This window comes from Mercenaria mercenaria, chromosome 10 (assembly GCF_021730395.1).
Source record: "Mercenaria mercenaria strain notata chromosome 10, MADL_Memer_1, whole genome shotgun sequence".
NCBI lineage: Eukaryota > Metazoa > Mollusca > Bivalvia > Venerida > Veneridae > Mercenaria > Mercenaria mercenaria.
In genome coordinates this window covers 11,682,773-11,699,144 of record NC_069370.1, presented here as the reverse complement: position 1 = coordinate 11,699,144, position 16,372 = coordinate 11,682,773, and the positions used below count along the sequence as shown (strand labels likewise).

The 16,372-nt window shown below is 34.0% G+C and overlaps 1 protein-coding gene across 2 annotated transcripts; it reads left to right on the top strand.

The window, feature by feature from the left end:
• The first annotated feature begins 3,182 nt into the window (after positions 1-3,182).
• Positions 3,183-12,798, top strand: LOC123559829 (uncharacterized). Of its 2 annotated transcripts, XM_045351952.2 has the most exons (3): positions 3,183-4,938; positions 5,758-6,586; positions 9,731-12,798. In XM_045351952.2, exons 1-3 carry the CDS (start codon positions 4,825-4,827, stop codon positions 9,742-9,744), a joined length of 957 nt encoding a protein of 318 aa, XP_045207887.1. In that variant the 5' UTR covers positions 3,183-4,824; the 3' UTR covers positions 9,745-12,798. The 2 variants fall into 2 exon arrangements, with proteins under 2 accessions (XP_045207887.1, XP_045207886.1); XM_045351951.2 differs by lacking the exon at positions 9,731-12,798 and having other exon boundaries at positions 5,758-7,812.
• The last annotated feature ends 3,574 nt before the right edge of the window (positions 12,799-16,372 follow it).

Here is a 16,372-nt window from a genome sequence, read left to right as displayed (position 1 = left end):
GTCAGAAGAGAAATTCATATTCTTGATTCAAAAATTTTGTTTAAAATATCTATATAATTAGTATAGCAAACAAAGAAAGAAAACAATCTTTAATGAATTACTGTGTCCTGACAGGCTCGGTAGTTCACAAATCGCACAAACAGCATTCGCAATAAAACATTGCACAAATAAAGTGAGGATTGTATATATCACTTTCTCATGCTGTTGGAAATAACTTAAATAGATTAACTCAAGTCTCTTTATACATTCCATAGTAGGTAGTCTGTTTCTTTGTTTTTATATAATTAAAACATTTACTTTCAGAAAGATGTTTTGAAGTCTCTTAGTCTTGAAAATTTTCTACATGCAGTGTGGCAGGAGCAGAAGACTGTACATTAATCATCAGATAACATGTTTTGATACGGATAGAATTTTGTTAAAATATTCTGGCCATTTTAAAAACAATGTAATGGATGTAAACAACTGTAATAGCTGTGGTTCCTGGATTTACTGTGGTACCTCTTCTTGCTGCACCTGTAATACGTGCTGCACTCACTAGAATTATTGCCCAACCTCCTAGACTTGCTGCAATCCCTAGATTTGCTGTGAAGCTTGGACCTGCTGTGCAACTTGGACTTGCTGCGCATCCTGAACTTGCTGCGCAACTTGGTCTTGCTGCGCTTACTGGACTTGCTTCTCTTACTGGACTTGCTGCGCAACCTTGACTTGCTACGCAACTTGGACCTGGTGCACTTACTACACTTGCTCCTCTAACTGGACTTACTGCGCAACCAGGACTTGCTTCACAACCTGTACTTGCTTCACAACCTGTACTTGCTGCGCTTACTCGACTTGCTACTCTAACTAGACTGTACAACCTAGACTTGCTACGCAACCTGGATTGCTGCGCAACTTGCACTTGCTGCGCTTACTGGACTTGTCCCTCTTATTGAATTTGATGCTCAACTTAGAGTTACAACACAATCTGGAATTGTTGGACTTGCTTGACTTTCTGCTTTTCCTAAACGTACTGCGCAACCTGCACTTGCTTTAATTGTTGCTGTTAATTGATGTACCGCACAGCTTGGACTTGCTGCACTTGTTGCTGTTAATTGATGTGCTGCACAGCTTGGACTTGCTGCACTTGTTGCTGTTAATTGATGTACCGCACAGCTTGGACTTGCTGCACTTGTTGCTGTTAATTGATGTACCGCACAGCTTGGACTTCCTGCACTTGTTGCTGTTAATTGATGTACCGCACAGCTTGGACTTGCTGCACTTGTTGCTGTTAATTGATGTACCGCACAGCTTGGACTTGCTGCACTTGCTGCTGTTAATTGATGTACCGCACAGCTTGGACTTGCTGCACTTGTTGCTGTTAATTGATGTACCGCACAGCTTGGACTTGCTGCACTTGTTGCTGTTAATTGATGTACCGCACAGCTTGGACTTGTTGCACTTGCTGCACTTGTTGCTGTTAATTGATGTGCTGCACAGCTTGGACTCGCTGGACTTGCTGAAACTCTAAGTTCTGTAAGTGGCAATACTGAAGGTTTCTTTCTTGACCTAAGATTTTCTCTTTTCTGTTTAATTTCTAATCCATTTCAATATAAATATTAAACGCGCGAACCGGATAGAGAGACGCCTCTGTGACGTCACGCTTACAAAAAAAGCGAACACAAAATGGCGGCAAATTGTGTAAGCTTTGATGTATAAATCGGTTATTTTTGACAGCGACTTTGTACATTTTGACGGGAAATTAGCCAGGATAGAATCACTTGTTTTCGTTATATGAAATGAAATAGTAAGAAAAAGAACTTTATTAATAGAAATGGTAAATCAGATTGAGAGAAAATGCACATGCTCGAAATGATCTTTATTAGTTACATATCACATGTGACCGATTGTTTTGTTTCAATTCCATAGAAAAGAAATAGAACGGCGAAGTCAAAAGTAAAATAGCAGACGACATTTGTATCACTGTCTAGTATTATAATATGTAAAAGAAAAAAAAGCCCCAATAAATTAGCAGGCTCATCACTATTAAGGCCACAGTTAATGCCCATGAAAGATGCAGCATCCTGAAATAAGTCAGCAAGTTTGCTAGACTGCTGGCTGGAGCCTTTACATATCTCTCCACTCCTCTAAATCGTTTCTTTTTTTATTCCATCTTTTGCTTTTCTTTTCAAGTTTGACCATTTCTACATGCAGGTTTTTATAAATCACCATCAAATTTCAAGAGGTCAGAAAACTTGAAACTTTCATCCTATTTCTTATTAAATCCTTTATCTAGCGTGTAGATTAAATGCTCCTACAAGAAACTGCAATATTTACAATAGGTAAAATCCTTTGCTTCACGATGATTAAACTTATAAACAAGCATCCACCACAATATCCACAAACCGCCTATTCAGAATTATTGGACTTTTTTCCCGCTTTTTTACGGTTTTATTGATGCAAGTTGGTTTTCAGGAAACTAAGAATTGAAACTGATCTGTACATCTTCATATATTTTCGATCCGCCTATTCTGATGAGATCAAGCAAATGTTCTACATCAGCCACCCCTGTCTTTGTACAGATACCGGCCACGATCACTGCAACACTTCCTGACAAAATATCTTGTATTTTCTCATACTTCTTGAAAAAAACTGATATGGTAAACCCTATTTTGTCACAGACCTTTACTTAATAGTCAAATTTTCATTGACCACATCAACTACTTTGTGAGGTCCTTCCACATAAGCATATAAGATGGACGTCTGTAAATTTATTAAATAAAAAAACTCACATGCCTTTCTAACAGTATTCGATTACAAAAATAAAAACTAATTTCGCCTATCGGATCATCAGTGTATATTCAAAGGTAACGTGACGTTACTATTGTAATTGACGTCAATATATATATAAAATCGACTGGAGGAAACATGTATATATGTCTTGTCTCAGTGTCAGTCCAAAGTTCTTTAAGTTCTCTTACTGTTCTGCCATAGAGTAGTTCAAATGGTGAGTATACAGTACTTTCTAATGGAACCTCTCGATATGCAAACAATAATGCTGACAAATATCTATCACAGTATTTGGGTTCTCTTGACACATCATTTTCAACATCAACAAGCTCTTTAATATACCATTTATACGCTAAACCTCACCCCCTCCCAAAAAAACAAAAAAAAAAAAAACAAAAAAAAAAAACACAGCACATTGGATCATAAGCTGTTGTGAACATTTGTTTTAGCGAGATATGCCTGCACACTCCTTCCATCAACTGTGGGGTAAACTGACCATCTCAGTTACTCTAAATCTCAGATGGAAATCCAACACTTGAAAATGTTTCTAACAATTAAAGCAATCAGTTCTGTCGAAATCCTATGTAATGAAACTGCCTTTGGAATAGCCACAGTCGACCACGGATAGAATATATCGATTTTCTTCAAGCAATAGGTAATATTAAATCCACATCCACAAGATGATATAGTGTCTCCATTATCAATTGGCATATCTCTCAGTGGAACTTGTCTAATTTTCCTTTTGTAATCATTTTGACATACGTCACACGACCTACACAATCTTTTGACATCACTTTTATCCGAAGCATGTGAAAACTTCTTTGTATCCTACCAACTGTTTTTTTCCTTTATTTGTTCTTTTCTTTTTTACTGATTGGTGACATTCAACTGTTGCTTCATTAGATAGAGTCATAAATCTTTTAAAATAATTTAACCTGTTTGATAGTACTTTCTTTCTTTTTTTTCAAAGATTTTATTCACTAGATCCTCTTTTTTACTTTTTACAGATGCATGAAACAACACTTAGTCTTTCTTTTCTTCTCGCCTGAGTACTGTTCTCCATCTGAGCTTCTTTCCAACTCACGATATTTAGTTCATCCTGCTCGGCATAGAAACCTTCAATTACAGAGTGTTTCTGCTCTCGTTACCACAGCTGCAGCAATATATTCTTTCGATGAAGACTGTATTCCGCCACTGCTACTCCAGTTAATATCTCGTCTATCAGAAGTCCCTTTGTATCCTATCAAAAAGTTACATATCAATGTCGGCAATTCCATGGCTTCAAACTCCCTAGTGTAATACGGTGTATCAACCTGCATTTGTGCTGCAGGAACTATCCCTGAACGTCCATGAATCTTATACAATCATTCATCTTATTCAAAATTTGATTCTCAGATACGAGGTATTTCCTGACAGTTGCCAACCCAAACCTGGTATATCTAAAAACCCGGACTTATTTATCATTTATATATCCTTTCTTCACTAGCAAGGTCCTTTCACTGGTTGTTGAATCAATGATAGAGGTGCTTGCAATGACAGGAAGCTAACATAAGCCATCCATCATCTATGCAGTATTCTTAGTGTTCGTTATCTAATAATACAGCTATGCGTCCTGCGAGTTTCACTTTGCTCTACCTTGCATTCCCTAAACTTGAATTTGAAATCTGTCTCTGTTAGCAGAACTGCAGCATACTCATTGACTTGGTCTGGAAGCATTATTTCATTTATTTATTCTGTTATTGTTTGTTTGTATATTTTGCCTATCTGCTCTTTTTATTTCAAATTTAATTTTTATTTCATATTTCAAAAGCCTATGAAACGTAGTTGAATTAAAGCACTTCCAATCGCTCAAAATGTGAAAAGACTACGATGGACAAAATCATCTCCCATCCATTACTTATCTAATAGAAAACAAATATTACATTAAAATCATACAATACCTCATACAGATTCTTTTACGATGTCTATATCAATAACTTAAGATAAAAACAACTTTTGCTGGGTTAAAGGTGTACACGGTTAGAAAACAAACGTTCTATCTAATATCGTTAAAATACAATGTTTAAAAATTCTATCAAAGCATTCCAAATAAGTTTTGTTGTGATAAATATGTTACAACTAATATCAGTATTTATTAATTGGGAATGGATAAATGATACGTTTATATCCACAGTAAGTATATAATATTTTACTTGCAAGACTTCAATTTAAATCGTATCTAGTTTATGTATGCCAGGTAAGCATACCTTTTGAAAAAATGAAAATAGGATTACCCACATTCCTTTTAATGTATGATAATAGAATGATTTGTATATTTTTGTTGCAATTGACTGAGTGAAATATCACTACATAATTAATGTATTCAATAACATATATCATAATCCAAAATTGAATTGATAATGTATTTTCATATATCGATATGTTAGATGACGTAAATCATGGAGTGAAATATATGGCTTCTTTACTTTACTAGAGCAAAGCATAAATTCGAATAGAAAATGTTATTTTTGAAAACATATAAAAGACAAACATATGCAAAGAGCTTATTTTTTTATATGGCTTTCTATAAAAGATGAAAAGTAACTGAGGGTATAAAACGACGAATGCAACCAAACATAATAATAGCCGTGTTGGTTTGAATGAGGTAATAAATGTGCGATACTTTGTATGTCCCTTAGTATGCTCAAAATGCACACATATGATAGTTGTTTAATTTTTTTTTCTCTTTTCTTGTGTGTAATTCTGTTGTAATAAGTGGTTTCTACCGTGTTTTGTTAAATTCATTTCCTTACTTACTACTTATTAGATACCTGCCTTTTTCTCAGCAACTTTAATTAAATTAATTCTTACATAACATCTAGTGAAATTGTTGATGTCTTTATGATATTAATTTTCACTGGTTTTAAAAGGTATTTTACTTAATCAAAATTCAATCTCTTGGTTCAATCAAAAAAGTCAGAGACAATGCGATAAAATGTATTTTATTTGCAGAAGAGACAAAGTGATAAAGAAAGTAATTTGCCAGCCGGAAGAAATTTGAAGGAAAAATATCCTACCGTTGTAACTGGGTATTTTGATATAGGATCGTTTCATAAAGGGAAAAGCCATTTCCGAAATCAGAGTTTTTACTACAAAGTTGCAAACATATTTTCCTATCTCCAAAATTCACTTGTCGTTTATACAGATTCACCAGTGTTTTTAAATCATATTGAAAATATAAGAAGTAACAAACTAAATAAAACAAAAATTATTTTCTTTGAACGGTCTTCTGCATGGTCTTTTCAAATTATTGATGACATAAAACGGATATATAATATTGAAGGCTATACTAGACGAAACGCGAGTAAAGTTTCACCATTGTACACATGTGCTATGCATTCGAAATATTATTGTTTAAAACAAGCTGCAGAATACAATTACTTTAACACAAAATATATAATGTGGTTAGATGTTGGATACTTCTGGAAACTGAAAGCAAATCGAGCATTCTTTCTGAAAAGGCCATTTAAGTTTAATGATTCACAAATAGCAATGAACAAAATAGATACTGGTCGTAGTATACCATCAAGTCCAGTTGACATAATTAAGAAAAGTCATTTACAAGTTGGAGGCGGATTAGTGTTCGGTGAAATACATACTATGATCAAGTTTTCATCTCAGTATAGACGGGCAGTAGAATATTTTTTGTCAAAGAACTTAACCAACACAGATCAACAAATCTTACATGCCATGTTTACACAGGAAGGACGAACAGCTATCTGCCCTGAAGTTGAGATAAAGACATATGGAACGGCTGACAATCGCGACTGGCATTTCCTAGGTAATAGTATGGTGGAGCATAAAAATACCTAATTTTAAAGTACGGTTTTGCGTTAATTTTTCTTAATAATATAGCAACTGTATGTTTGCTATATCATATGTACAGTTACATTCAACGACATCTTCTGAATGATGAAGCCGATTACACAAAACTGTTTGATTTAGCTCTAGGTGTTTTACGTATGTTGATGCTGAAAGTATATAGAAAACTCAATTTTAAAGAAGAATTTTGTTCGGCACAAATACATTATAGTGAAATTGCAGCTGCGTTTCCTAAACATTTTTCTACTCCATTTATTTTTAATTCTAACACGACCAGCAAATAACCTACATACATGAAGAGCAAAATCTATTTCGGGTTATTCTGCAATAAACCACTCGCGTGCAATGACGGCATCCGATCCAGGTGCGTAGCACGGTCGTAAAAAGTAGTTACCATTTTTTTTCTAACACTTTTGATACTAGATGTCGTGTTAGAATCGAAATAATAAGTTCCCAAGTTTGATTTATTTGTAGAATAACCCGAGTTTTTCGTTCTTATGCGAAACAATATATCACTCAGGCCTACGGCCTTCGTGATATATTCTTACGCATAAGAACTCAAAACTCGGGTTATTCTACGATAAACCACGTTTGGGAACTTATTATTACTTAATTACCCATACTTTGCCATGTTAAATACATTATTACTTACAAGTGACAAAGTCGAATATATTTGATGTACACTTAATCGTAAAGCTGCAAATATTCCTGTTCAGGTGCAGTGCCTAAATATTATTATAAAATCAGAGCAAAGGACTTTACTCTAAGTGTTCTAGATTGATTGGAATGAGTTATGGAATGTATTTGATGTGTTATTCATGAGAATTTACATACATTAGAGACAAAGCATTGAAGCCTGTAGTAAGACATTTCATCAAAACTGTTTAGGTCCGAGACCCTAGTATTTACCAAGTCAAAATCATGAAAAAGATGAGTGTAAGAGTGTTATTCGGCAAATATTATCTAACAGATTTTGATTCTCTCCATTGTATATGATATATTAATATAATACTTGTTATCCTCTGACGTAACATGTTGCATACTAGACCCCTACTGGGGAGCTTTGGTTGTCTAAATTTGTTAGGTAAGAAACATTAATGTTATTTTGGGGTTGGTAGTCTGTATGAATGTAAAAAATACCCCCTAAAAGGATATATAAATAACCTTAAATCATAATTTTGATAACTTCAATCTAAGGTTTAAATTGTCTCTTTTTTTTATAATCAAAATGAAAAAAAGTATTCTCAAGAAAAAAAGGTAACAAATATTGTCTCATGTAACACTAAAACAAGTTACGATGAATTTAGTCATGACTGTTTAAGGACGAACTTAATTTTAATAAAAATTAAAATAACACAGCAAGGTCAATAAAGAGTTATATTAGTGGTTTATTATTTCAACTAACTGTAATGTTACCATCAATACATTCATATTTTGACATACAATGGACATCTCGTAAGCTTCCAAGTTCGAAGAGGGGACAAGCCCTGACCATTTTATTTTTCTCTACATATAGATATATACATCTACTTCGCTTCAAATCTACTTGATATTATGCATATTTATTCTTAAGGTTAAGTAAACCTTGTAAAAACTTTTAACGCGAAGACACACATAAAAAGAGTGCAGACTGGATGTTTGGTTTAAGACATCATGATTTTAAAAGTTGATTAACATTATTTTGACTAAATTATAGACACTAAAACGTATTTGTACATGTTATGAACAAGATCAGGAACACAAAAACCTTTATGTTCCATCCTTACAAAAATCATTAGATTTCACGATATATCCGAAATGTCTTGAAACTCCGGATTTCATCCCATTTCCTGTTAAATCATTAATCTTGCATGTAGAATAATCAATCCAACAACAATCTGTTGAATAACAAATATATTAATTCTTTTGTTGTATGATGTTATATAACTTTAAACACGAGTTCTACATAACCGTGTCTATGTCTCCCATCTACAGAGTTATTGATCTTCTGTTTCCATTTCTAAAGGATATCTTCAGGAGTATACACTAGGTACGAGAATAAAACCGGCAAGAAAAAAAATAGTTAAATTTACTCTCAGTATTTATAGCTTGATCTAATAATCTGACCTGATTCAATAAGGCCAGCGATGCGGCAGCCATTTTGTTTTAATTATGATTCATATCGGAAAATTACTAGCAGGACATGGAATATATCTAGCCTGTATGTGACGGGACTTGACCAATAGAAATGCAAGAAATTTGAAGAAAGCGAGATAATCACATATGCACGTTAATTCAATGTATTTGTACAAGACAGAGCATCAGAAAACCTATTAAATGGAATGGCGAGACAGGTCAGAAGTCATGTATTGAAATAAATTAATCCGAGTTTGCTTAAGGCAAATGCGTATGCGAAGCATGCTACTACTAGTAGGCTGAACACCATACATGCTGTCGGAATGAAAAATGCGGTCATAACCTATTTATTTATTAATTTAATGTTTTATAAGTTTACCAAATACAAATGAACTATGTCACAGTCATACGACAATCCTATTAAAGTAGTGTATTGGTGATATATTAATAACTTTTATTGAAGTCTTCAATATTCTCTGCAAAATGAATACATGCTCTATCAAATTTTATTGAGAAATATAAATCATATAGAATGCTGCACGTGGTGCAGTTCACTCTAAATGAAGAAAGTTCACAATACTAGAACTAAAATCATATTTTTTGTTTCATAATTATTTGTAAGGATATGATCATTACATTATTAAAGATCTCCTTCCAAAGAAGATGTTATACTATTCGATTGTAAGTCTTATTTAACAGGAGCATCCGGGGATAAGTCAAATTAACCACCGGATTAAAACTCGATTTCTTCAGGTTATGAATATAATCTAAATAGCGTGATGCAATTTTAGTTGCAGTAATAACATACCGTAATAAATACTCAACATCAATTTTCTCAACAGTTCCCAATTTGTCAAGAGGTAGCTTGGATGTGTAGCAACTCGAACTAAACTAAGGATCATTTACAGAAAACATGAAAGGATAAATGTCATTTGTTTACATTTATATACATACAGATAGCTTTCTGTGTATTTTTCATAAATTGTAGGCAGTGGATGCTGAGAAAAGAACCTGGACAAGGATGGCGTTATAGTTTACCTATGGAAAGGAAATAACTCAGAACAATTTTGTGACCGGGACACGAAGATGATATGCGCATCTCCTCCTGAAAATGTAATTTTGCTAAATTCAGTCGAGTGGTTGCTGAAGAATACTCCGGTTGATAAATTGTTCTATAATATACTAATATTTAATAATAAAAGAAAACTGTGATAACTCAGTGAAAAACCAATCGGTTCAGAACCTAAAGACAATATACGCATTATCTCTTGAGAAAGATGCTCCCTATGAAGATACGCTCAGTGCCAACCAGTGGTTGCTGAGAAATAATATTTCGGGCAAGAACCGAGAGGCGGATGGACACATGGATGGGACGGATTATTTGCTTCAATTCCGGAAAGTACAACAACACAAGCTTTCTCATACATTATAAAAGAACTACCTCACAAAAATCTTATTCCCCAACCTGTGCAAACTCATGAAACTTGAGAAGCAAGATATCTGTATAGTATGTAATACACTGTAGTACACAAGCTATACGTCAGCTATACATGAATGGAACGATATATCAGAGGTTATCAGAAAAGTTCCTTTTCAGCAATTTCAAAAGCTGCGCAATCAGAATCTATTTGAATCATCCAAATAATTTTATGTCGGGACGAGGCAAGTACAAATAATCTGGAAATTAGATCCCTCGGAAGCACTGAGAACAATGCAAACAATGAAAATTGCAGACACGGTTTGACTGAGTCTGTTCATGAGCAGTAATAGAAAATACAACACTGCCCACGTGTCCTAGCACCGGTTTAAGCACCTCAACACTGAGATGAAGTCAGGGCGACTTTTACCGGCCGCCACACAGCACTTTACACTCGCTGTTGAGAAGTAAATATGATCTGGAAAGTAGATCATCGGAATCACCGAGAACAAGGCAAAAAGTGAAAATTACAAGGCAAATAGTAAATACTTACTATATTAACCTAACTGTCCATACGGTATTACAGCTACTTCAAACAATTACCTCCTGTCAAACCCTTACAATATTTATATTTCCGTCTATGCATCTATTTAGTTACATGAAAAAAGTATTTTATACGTCCAAACTTATCACAAGTACTTTAACTTCTGCTCAATCCAGCGCTAAAGGCATGGATGGTAGCATGCATTTTCATTTTAAAGGAACTCCGATGGTTGGACCAGAAGGTGACCGTTCTAAGCAGCATCGCGCTAGATGCAGGTATCGGCTGATTCAAGTTAGATTGTGTATGCAAATTGTCACTCTTTAACAAGATTACAAGAAACTCAAAATAGATAAATATTATTGACAATATCTATTTCGTTTTAAAAACGGTTTAAATGGAAAAGATGTTTACTAATAAAATACACTTAAATTTTTTATACAAACAACTTTCCAACATATGATATATTAGTAGACTGATAACTGCACTCGTATACATTAACAAATTAGCTGATGGAAAGTAGTTTTAGTCCTATCGAAATTCTTTGTCTGCACTACAGTTTTCTCGTTTTCTCGTTTTCAAATTTGACTGCTTATATTTTCTAAATGTGACAAAAACACAAATCCTCTAACGTCAGGTTTGAATTACAATTATAAGCACCACCACTATTATATTATATTTGCATGTGAGTAACATTAAAAAATCTTATTGCTAAGCCAGATTCTGCACAATACCAGCTAAAATTATAATACTCATGTACTTAATTCGATTAAAAATCCCAACTAAATGTGCGATATAAGAAAGATATCAGATCTTGTTTTTAAATTATCAAAACAAGCTGATATTTTATCAGATCATGGATTGTTTCCTATGTATATATTAGATTTGCATCTAAGCTTCTATCAAATCATGTTTTCCATAAATTCCATTTCCTAAAGCACTTCCTTTTTTGCTTATGTCCTGGACAGTGCGAGGCATGCAACATAATAACTTGTTCACGATCTTGTTTTGACATTTTTGATAACGTATATTCTCCGACAAATTTGCTTTCATTTAAAAGTAAGTAATTTAATTTCACTGTTCGCATAATGCGTTTAAAAGCAGGCTGATTGCGTTGCGGCCTTACTGAAAACACTGATGCTCGCATTTTCATAACTTTTATTGTCTTAGCATTACTTCTAATAGCCATAAAGCCAGCACATAATGATGTTGGATTACTTAAAGTCTGCAACCACTTATCAAATTTACTTTGAAAATACGGGAATGGACTTTGAAGCCACACTGTGTCTATGTCTGAGTATAAAACTTTTATACTGTCTTCAAGGTATTTTAGAATATATAAAGGCCTAACTGACATTAGTCGGTTGGGTCTGGACTATTTAGATGTTTGCTACGTACAATATTTATGCTAAAACTGTAATAATCATCTTTAAGATTTTTTAAAACTATAATCGTCATTAGCTATTATTGCGATATTTAGACTGATTCCTAGTTTTCTTACATACCACCACCAATTTTCAAACTCGTCGAAATAACCATTATTTACCGTAACTAGTACAATCCAATTATATTCATATGTAAACTTGTCATATTTCAAATGCCGTAATGCCACTGCTTTCGATGAAGCATAATAACTTAAAACTGACACATCTGTTATAATAGCCAGAATTAACAAAAAGGACGTCCAATGTTTTATCCTAGCATTTACCATTTTCATCATATTTTCATAAATATCTCCATGACATTTCTGTCATTGTAAAGTTGAGATTAACTACGGGAAATTGAACACGTGTTATTTGAGTCCAGTAAATGATACGTTTTACAATAAAAAGTGTTTTCGATGTAGTATTTGTTTATTATTTCTTTTAACCTTCTTATGATTGATTTAATATGTTGACAGTTTACTTGTTAGCATTCCCCTGATGGCTGATGGACAAAACCAATATGATTGCATAGTTGAGATCAACTCAAACACATATTAAATGTGTAATTATACCGATGGTGTTATTCCGGTAAAATACTTCACATTTCGTTACTTGAAGAAGAAGTTTTCAAATTGATACAAACACGCTGTTTCGTTTAAAAATGTTCGACATATTGATAATTTTTTGGGTTACATATCACTTTGATATTTTGCACCTTTTAAAAGAATGCAGAAATTAACACACTACTTCCATTGTAGTATTACATTGTCTAAAAGTAGTGTATATTTTTGTAATGAGTGATGATAAAAATATTTGTGGCCAAAACAATCTTGATAACAACTTGTATATATTACCTTAGTCGGAAAATTAAGGGATTTCTTTTCTATAAAAGGTATCAGAAAATGATCGCATGCTTTCTATTACATTCCTGGCTATTAGTCTTAGTTATCTGTTAGAATTTTCTAGCAGTTCATATTTTACAATGATATCGCAAATAAAGTAATAAATAGCAAAATATATATGTTCGACTTTTTTTATCTTGTTCGAACATTTTTATTTTTGAATATAAGACGCCATATTCTCACTTTTTACCTAGTTAGATGTCCCCCCCCCCCCCCAAAAAAAAAGTACCCCGATTTTCCATCCATATGACTGCACTATAATAAACCTCTGCAGTGCAAGCCAGTTCATCGGATTGAATATGTGTTTTAGGTTTCAGTCTATTGCTAAGATACCAGCTTACATATATAAACTTTATTAAAAATTGCTAAGTCGAGGGAATGTATTTTTTGAAAAAAGCAAAGCAGAGTTATGAAACGTGGGCAAAGTTAGTCAATGGATTGCAGTCAATAAGTGTGACTGTGAAATTTCAATCCATTCCAATCAATGCTTACTGAAATATGAACTTATATGCAAAAAAACAATAAATCAGGACGCTGACGTCTACGCTGACGAATGGCTGAGACCAATAATTATACCTTTTCTTCGAATAGGCAAGCTGAAAGATGATACCACCATTAGTTGCACGTTACTAGTGTTTCTGATCTACCTATATTAACAATTAGAGTCTCATTATCAAATATGTACCATCCCAGAGGTTAACATTAACCTGGATGCACAGTGACACAACTAGTGCAGATATCGGGAGTCATTGGTGTTAATTTAACTATAAAAAATTCAAAGATTTTCCTATGATTTCTAAAATAGCTAGATGAATGCCATATATGTTTTTCCACTGGCAGCCCGCTGTTGTAGAATTAGGCTGCATTCGGTGCTTACTCTCTTAAGAGGATGCAAACATTCAAGTTTGCGTGTAATACTTGGTGAGCAACTAAAGATATATTTAAAAATGAATAATCATCTTTTCCTACAGAAAGACTTTCGTACATCAATAGTCAATTATTAAAAAAAATTCAAATGCAAGGAAGAGAAATTTACTTACATGCAACTTGCCAATTCCATGTTAACTGAATTCTGAATCCCAATGCTTTCAATTTATAAAGTAATCACTTTTAAATTAATTTTTGCACCGACAAATCGAAATACAACTTCAATTGGTTTCTGTGTCCATGATTGAACAATCACATGTTCACTAACAATGACATCCAGGCACAAAATGTGACATTAATTTGAAAAATTGCGTTGTTAACAACCATTATCATATTCATGATTCAAAAATAACCTGTATTCCTTGAATTAGGTAAATCAATCCGTTCAATTGAATGTAGTTCCAAGAATTATCCTCACCAAAATTGTAAAAGAAACACCTACTTTGAAAAACACGCTAGATGAACACGTTTCTCCCGTGTCCGATATGGAAGTGACATCAGAAGTGACATAATATTGAATAACATCAGTAGCAGGCAATGTAGTCCAATTCGTGACGCAGTTATCACTTTCATTTCAGTTTAATAATACGTCCAACTCAGCAACGTCTGAATACAAGCGTAGTAATTAGTGATTCACATTCGAAGATAGATTGTAACCTCTAAAGTACAAGAAACGAAATGAATATTATAATTTACTGTAGGTAATAATTTAATGCATAAAATCTACAGAAAAAATGTTAAAAATGTATGTATGAACAAATGGCATATAGCACAGTGTAAAGTCCTGCACGATTTGTCTACCACACTCTATTCCGTGTGTTCATTGAAAGAACATGCATACGGAAACATATATATACATATCTCTCTCAAGGAGAAACAATTGAACACTTATAACACACATAGTTGTTGAACATTAATTTTACCCAAAAAGTGCATAATTGCACTTTGAAAACAATAATTTGTGAGTTCTGGTGGAATATAATCATTAAGAACTGCATCATTTAAAGCCTCTTCTCGATCAAAGTCTTCAAACAGCATTACATTCTTGATTGCTGGAAACGATCAATGTAACACACTTGTAACATCCTTGTTACATATATATACTGAGCACCAAAAGAAACTATCAAGGTGTACAACTGAGGTACTTTTTAATAAAACACTTAGATTTATACATTTGACTTGTGTTCTCTATTCCAAGTTACACTTGAAGAACTTCACGTGTTAAATTTTAAAAACCAATCAAGTGTGAAGTCAGTAGTCATATTATAGTCGTTTTGCACGAAATTCACGTGCGCGTGTAATTAACGATTTTCTTTGTGAAAATTTATTGTCATTGGGAACACTGATGATTGACTCACTCGAAATACAGCATAAAATTAAACAAGTTTTGTTGGTTGCATGGCACAACTGAATCATATTCAGCGCGAGCGCGCAATTGGGATGTTACAATGCAACAGACGCGCAGAAAATATAGCCAGAGAAGATACGAATAATGAGGAACAACAGGCCGAGAAGAAAAGGTTGTTTGAAAATTTACATTTAAGGGCAGAACGAGCTTTGAAAGAACAAGAGTTGGAGATGCTTAAAATAAAAGGTGAGGCCGGAGATTTGGGAGATGATGAAGGTGCTGAGCACAATAACAGTAAGACACTGACACCGAGACTCCCGAAGTTCAAAGAAAGTAAAAATGACATGAATGCATAATTCGAAAGATTTGAGCGATTTGCAAAAAGCCAGGAATTGAAAGAAGAGACATTAGCTGTTAGCCTTAGTTCATTACCGACAGGAAAAGGCCTGGACGTATATACAAGTATGCCTCCAGACCAAGCCAATGACCATCCTGCATTAAAGAAAGCAGTTCTAGAGTGTTATCAGCTAACAAAGGAATGTTTCGGATTGAAGTTCATGGAATGTAAGCCAAAGCGAGGTGAAACTGTTCTTCAATTCATAGCGAGGTTGGACATGTATTTTAGTCGATGGACAGAGATGGCAGAAGCTGAAAATGCGTTTGAAAGGCTGAAAGACTTATGATCAGAGAACAGTTCATCCCAACTTGTTCCACAGACCATGCTTTGTTCTTGAAGGAAAGGGTTGCAAAATCGAGAGCTGAGATCACGCAGTTGGCAGAACAATACATTGAAGCTCATGGTGGCACTATCACCTCTATTAGGATGAATAGAAGAAATTTGTTAAGTAGCAAAGAGCCACAAGCTTTGATCGAGGTTCAGCCAGTGTCTCAGCCTACACAAAGAGTAGGGCCAGCTTTTTAAAAAGCACACAGTCATGTTGCATATGAAATAAGGTAGGTCATATAGCACAAGAATGCAGAGACTTATCCAAGAGGAAATGAAGCGGTGTTGCTTTAGCTAGTAGGGGATTGTATGAGGAAAGACTGGAACGCAAGCTTCTAAACTCAAAG